The sequence below is a fragment of the Austrofundulus limnaeus genome, unplaced genomic scaffold (assembly GCF_001266775.1).
Source record: "Austrofundulus limnaeus strain Quisiro unplaced genomic scaffold, Austrofundulus_limnaeus-1.0 Scaffold231, whole genome shotgun sequence".
Classification (NCBI taxonomy): Eukaryota; Metazoa; Chordata; class Actinopteri; order Cyprinodontiformes; family Rivulidae; genus Austrofundulus; species Austrofundulus limnaeus.
Genome location: NW_013952633.1, coordinates 815,532 through 819,278, shown reverse-complemented (window position 1 = coordinate 819,278; position 3,747 = coordinate 815,532). Strand labels below are relative to the sequence as shown.

At 36.1% G+C, this 3,747-nt stretch overlaps 1 protein-coding gene across 1 annotated transcript in view; it reads right to left on the bottom strand.

The window, feature by feature from the left end:
• Nucleotides 1-3,747, bottom strand: part of pdlim4 (PDZ and LIM domain 4) — a gene marked incomplete at its 3' end in the record, with an annotated part of 37,923 nt that overhangs the window by 26,758 nt on the left and 7,418 nt on the right. The window contains 1 exon segment of the mRNA XM_014019808.1: nucleotides 1,154-1,305. Within this exon segment, the coding sequence (XP_013875262.1) occupies nucleotides 1,154-1,305 (152 nt within the window).

Sequence of the window (3,747 nt, the reverse complement as noted above, 5' to 3'; positions counted from 1 at the left end):
CATGGGTTTGTATCTTTCCATCGCAACAAGCCACAAAATATCTGTAAGTACATTTTCTCAACAGACAAAATGATAGTGGAGAGGTTTGGCCATGAAGCATGGTGTAAGTATTCTAGAGTCAAACATGAGGCCTTGTGTCAGTGACAAAAGTTWATCCAAATTGAGTCACTCAACAGGACAATAACCTACAGTATGATACCAAATTACAAAATGACTAAAACAAAGTAAGGAATCAAAATGTCACAAAGTTATAGTCAAAATCAAGACTTCGGTCAAATAAAACGAGTGTGAAATTTAAAAACTTCAATAAACCAAGCAACAATGTAAGGAAAAAAGGCCTCAAAAAGTGAAAAACAGATTAGATCGTAGAAAAKATTCTGTAAAATATGGCTCTACAAATTAATGAACTGAATGTGTTTCAATTGTTCACACACTACTTTCTATTTTGATTTAGCTTTTTGGTAAATAAACATTGACACTGTTTAAATGTCAGGATTGTTTAATTTCTCACAACTGTTCATTCCTACACTCAGTCTGAGATTCTCCATCAGTCTGGAGATTGGAAGATCATTGGTCAGTTTATAAACTAATAAAATGTAAAATATCCCCTCTGGACCATTTGTAAAGGTCACAATCTAACCAATKTAAGTACAAGCCTCACTGACTTTGATGGTGTTCTATGAGAGAACCAACTAGATCATTTAAACTGCTGTAAACCTGTCAACTTTACTATGACTCATCTGTAATAGACCCTAAAGACCAAATACAAACAGAAACAATATGTGGTTTTGGATTAAATATATTGGCAGTAATCATAAAAATCACCACATTTAGTTTTAATCTTGCTTTGCTTGGTGAAGCTCAGAATAAAAATTAATTTGAATCTTGTGTTGACAGTTAAAGAAATGATCGACGGCATTAACAAAAATTGTGTTGCTCTGAACATAAATACCATTACATCAGCCTTAGCCGTGCTCGGTGTAAAATGAAACTCAAATCGTCCGTAGTTTCAGTTTGATTCAATTAGCAAGAAAACTCCACACTCATTTCTGGAAAKGTTTATAAGTAGCAAAGTTGCAAATGCTTCTTCAGAAAACACCAGATTTCAATGATAAGTATTTTCCCCCCAGAGAACAATTGGATATTTTCTTACCTGATGATGCTGAGTGTGAGCTGCTGGGTGCACATTTTTATTCTGTTCTGAGCCTCCATGTGTGTCATGTTCTCTGTGCTGTCACCATTGATGGCCAGAATGGTGTCCCCTGGACACAGGTCACCTTGGGCTGCCTTGCTACCAGGTGTTATCTGTAATTACATTCAACCACACACACACATCCAAACACACCCAGAAAAAGAAAAAAAAACTGTTTTGAAAGTCAAAAGACAAAAACTAAAACTGCACAAACATGAGGCATCAACACAAAGGCCAACTTTACGTCAGGTAAAACTGCTTGGATTCAGAATTCATGGGTTTGCATTTCAAAAAGCCAATAAAGATTATATTGCAAGGTTGGAAGTCAGTCTGTTTTAGATTTAGAAACATACCCTGAGAGACTATAAGTGGTTCTTCATGTGTAAACAATTGTTATTCTGTAAAAACCAAATAATGAACAACTTTTGTGATGATCCAGTGAAAACACAAGGCTAAAGTCTCAGGAAATGATTTCCAAGAGTTTTATATAAATTCTGTGTGACCCACAAACCTTAACAACTGTCATGACAGATTTATTTCCAAGCATTTCCTCAGTGTTCACTATTTTATTTTGCAAAGCAATTTTACACATTATTTTAATTTATAAGATTTTTTTTCAGCATGTCATCTGAACAGATTTATTTTGTGATTTTGCTTTCCTGAAATGTGCAGGTCTGAGGACATTTGAGCCTTGGGGGGAGGCAGAAAGGTGAAAACTAGAGTAATAAGTGGGAGAGCAAGGGGTCCTGTGAGTTTGATTTACCTTCACCGGCATACCGAGCAACATCTGAGATCACTTTGCATGATTACAAACCTGCACAAATAACTTTTATATTTCCAAACCTGTTTCTGATGTTTTGTTTTTTTTGCCTCTGGCTAATAGAGAAAAGAAAAKGTAAATTATTACTTTTATAATATAGTTGCTGTCATATTACAGCACACAAAGAGAGGTATGATTTTAAAGAAAATAACAATATAAACAGCTTTTACTATGTCTCTGGATTTCCTTTGTGAGCTCTTTCTGATGACACATATCAGTTTGCATTTTTCGAAAACTTTCAGTCTTCCAGACTCAGAAAACTCATCCTGTCATCTGTAGAAATACTCAGATGACACTGAAGTATAAGGGTTATCAGGGGTGGACAGCTGGTCAAGTTATTAGTAGTTGGCCTACTATCAGATGAAATAATAACAACAAAGTTTGTGGACTTTATAGGAAAAACAGAAATGTGCCAAAAATCATGCCCATCCTTGAGAAGTGGTGGGAATGGTGGAGGACCATATTTATTTTAAAGTTTTTTTTACACAAGTTGCTTAAAATAAGAGAAATGATTGCACACCCTCCACAAATTTTAAACGATAAACCGACAGTGTCTTTAGTCAAAAACTTTATTAGCTCTACTGCAATAAGGACGTGAACAGCAGGTAATTCCTGATAACCTGCTACAAAGACTTTTTGTAAAAGGACAGGACATTCCTTCAGGATAAAATCCACCTGTCTTAGTTTTTCATTTATACTTCTTTTGACTAGCAATGCACTGGAGCAATTTAATTTCCTGTTGGGATCATTATAGCATTTTTCTAATTAAATTATTTTCAAGAAGAAGCATGGAATGGGTATAGTTTCCAATTTCAGACTGGAGCAACAAAATACAATGTCCTCAAAACTCAAAGATGAGACATTTAAAATAATTATATACAGTTTATAATAAAATAACATCTTATTAGGTTATTTTTTGGACATAAATCATATCCTTATGCTTTTGATGTTAATTCATCTTTGCTACAATGTGCACATTTTTTAACACTACGCTTTGAACTCGCTGATCTTCTTTCCAGAGGACCCACTGGTTGACCTCGCATAACACTATAAAGCTTTGACAGATGCAATAAGCTGTGTTGTGTCTGGAACAGTAGAACCTCCTGCTTGCAAACCACTAACTCAGATATTAGGCCTTTGGTCCAAGGTAAATAATGATTAGGAAAAGCCTTATGTATAGGCAGAACCCAGAGACAAAGGGGAGCTGCTCAGACAGGAAAAGCAGGCTCACCAACTGGGAACAAAGTTTTTTAAGAGCAAAAGCACACAACTTCACGCTCCATGAAGCACTAATAGCTGAATCATGTGGTTCAAATGAGGAATTCCTAATTTACAGCCTCTTACCACCCCAATGTCACCAGTTCTGCAGTAAATGGAGAGATGAGTGTGCGGAGAATGAGCAGGTTTGTGTGTGAAAGAACTTCTGGGAAGGTTGCACTTACAAAAAAATTGGCATAAACAACAGTGCAACTATAATCCTGCAAATTAAAGATTAAGTGTTCACAAAAGGTATAGCYAAAGCTTTAGACCAAACAGTTTCTTGTCTGTTAGGGCATCTGTTGACAAGACACTGACTGGAAGTTAAGAATTTACTTTGCATCATGGCCTCCCCAGTACTTTTAGATGTTTGTGTGTTGGGTCTGCACCAGAGTTGTGTCACAATGGAACAAAGCATATGCAGCTCCAAAACACACACACACACACACACACACACACACACACACACACACACACA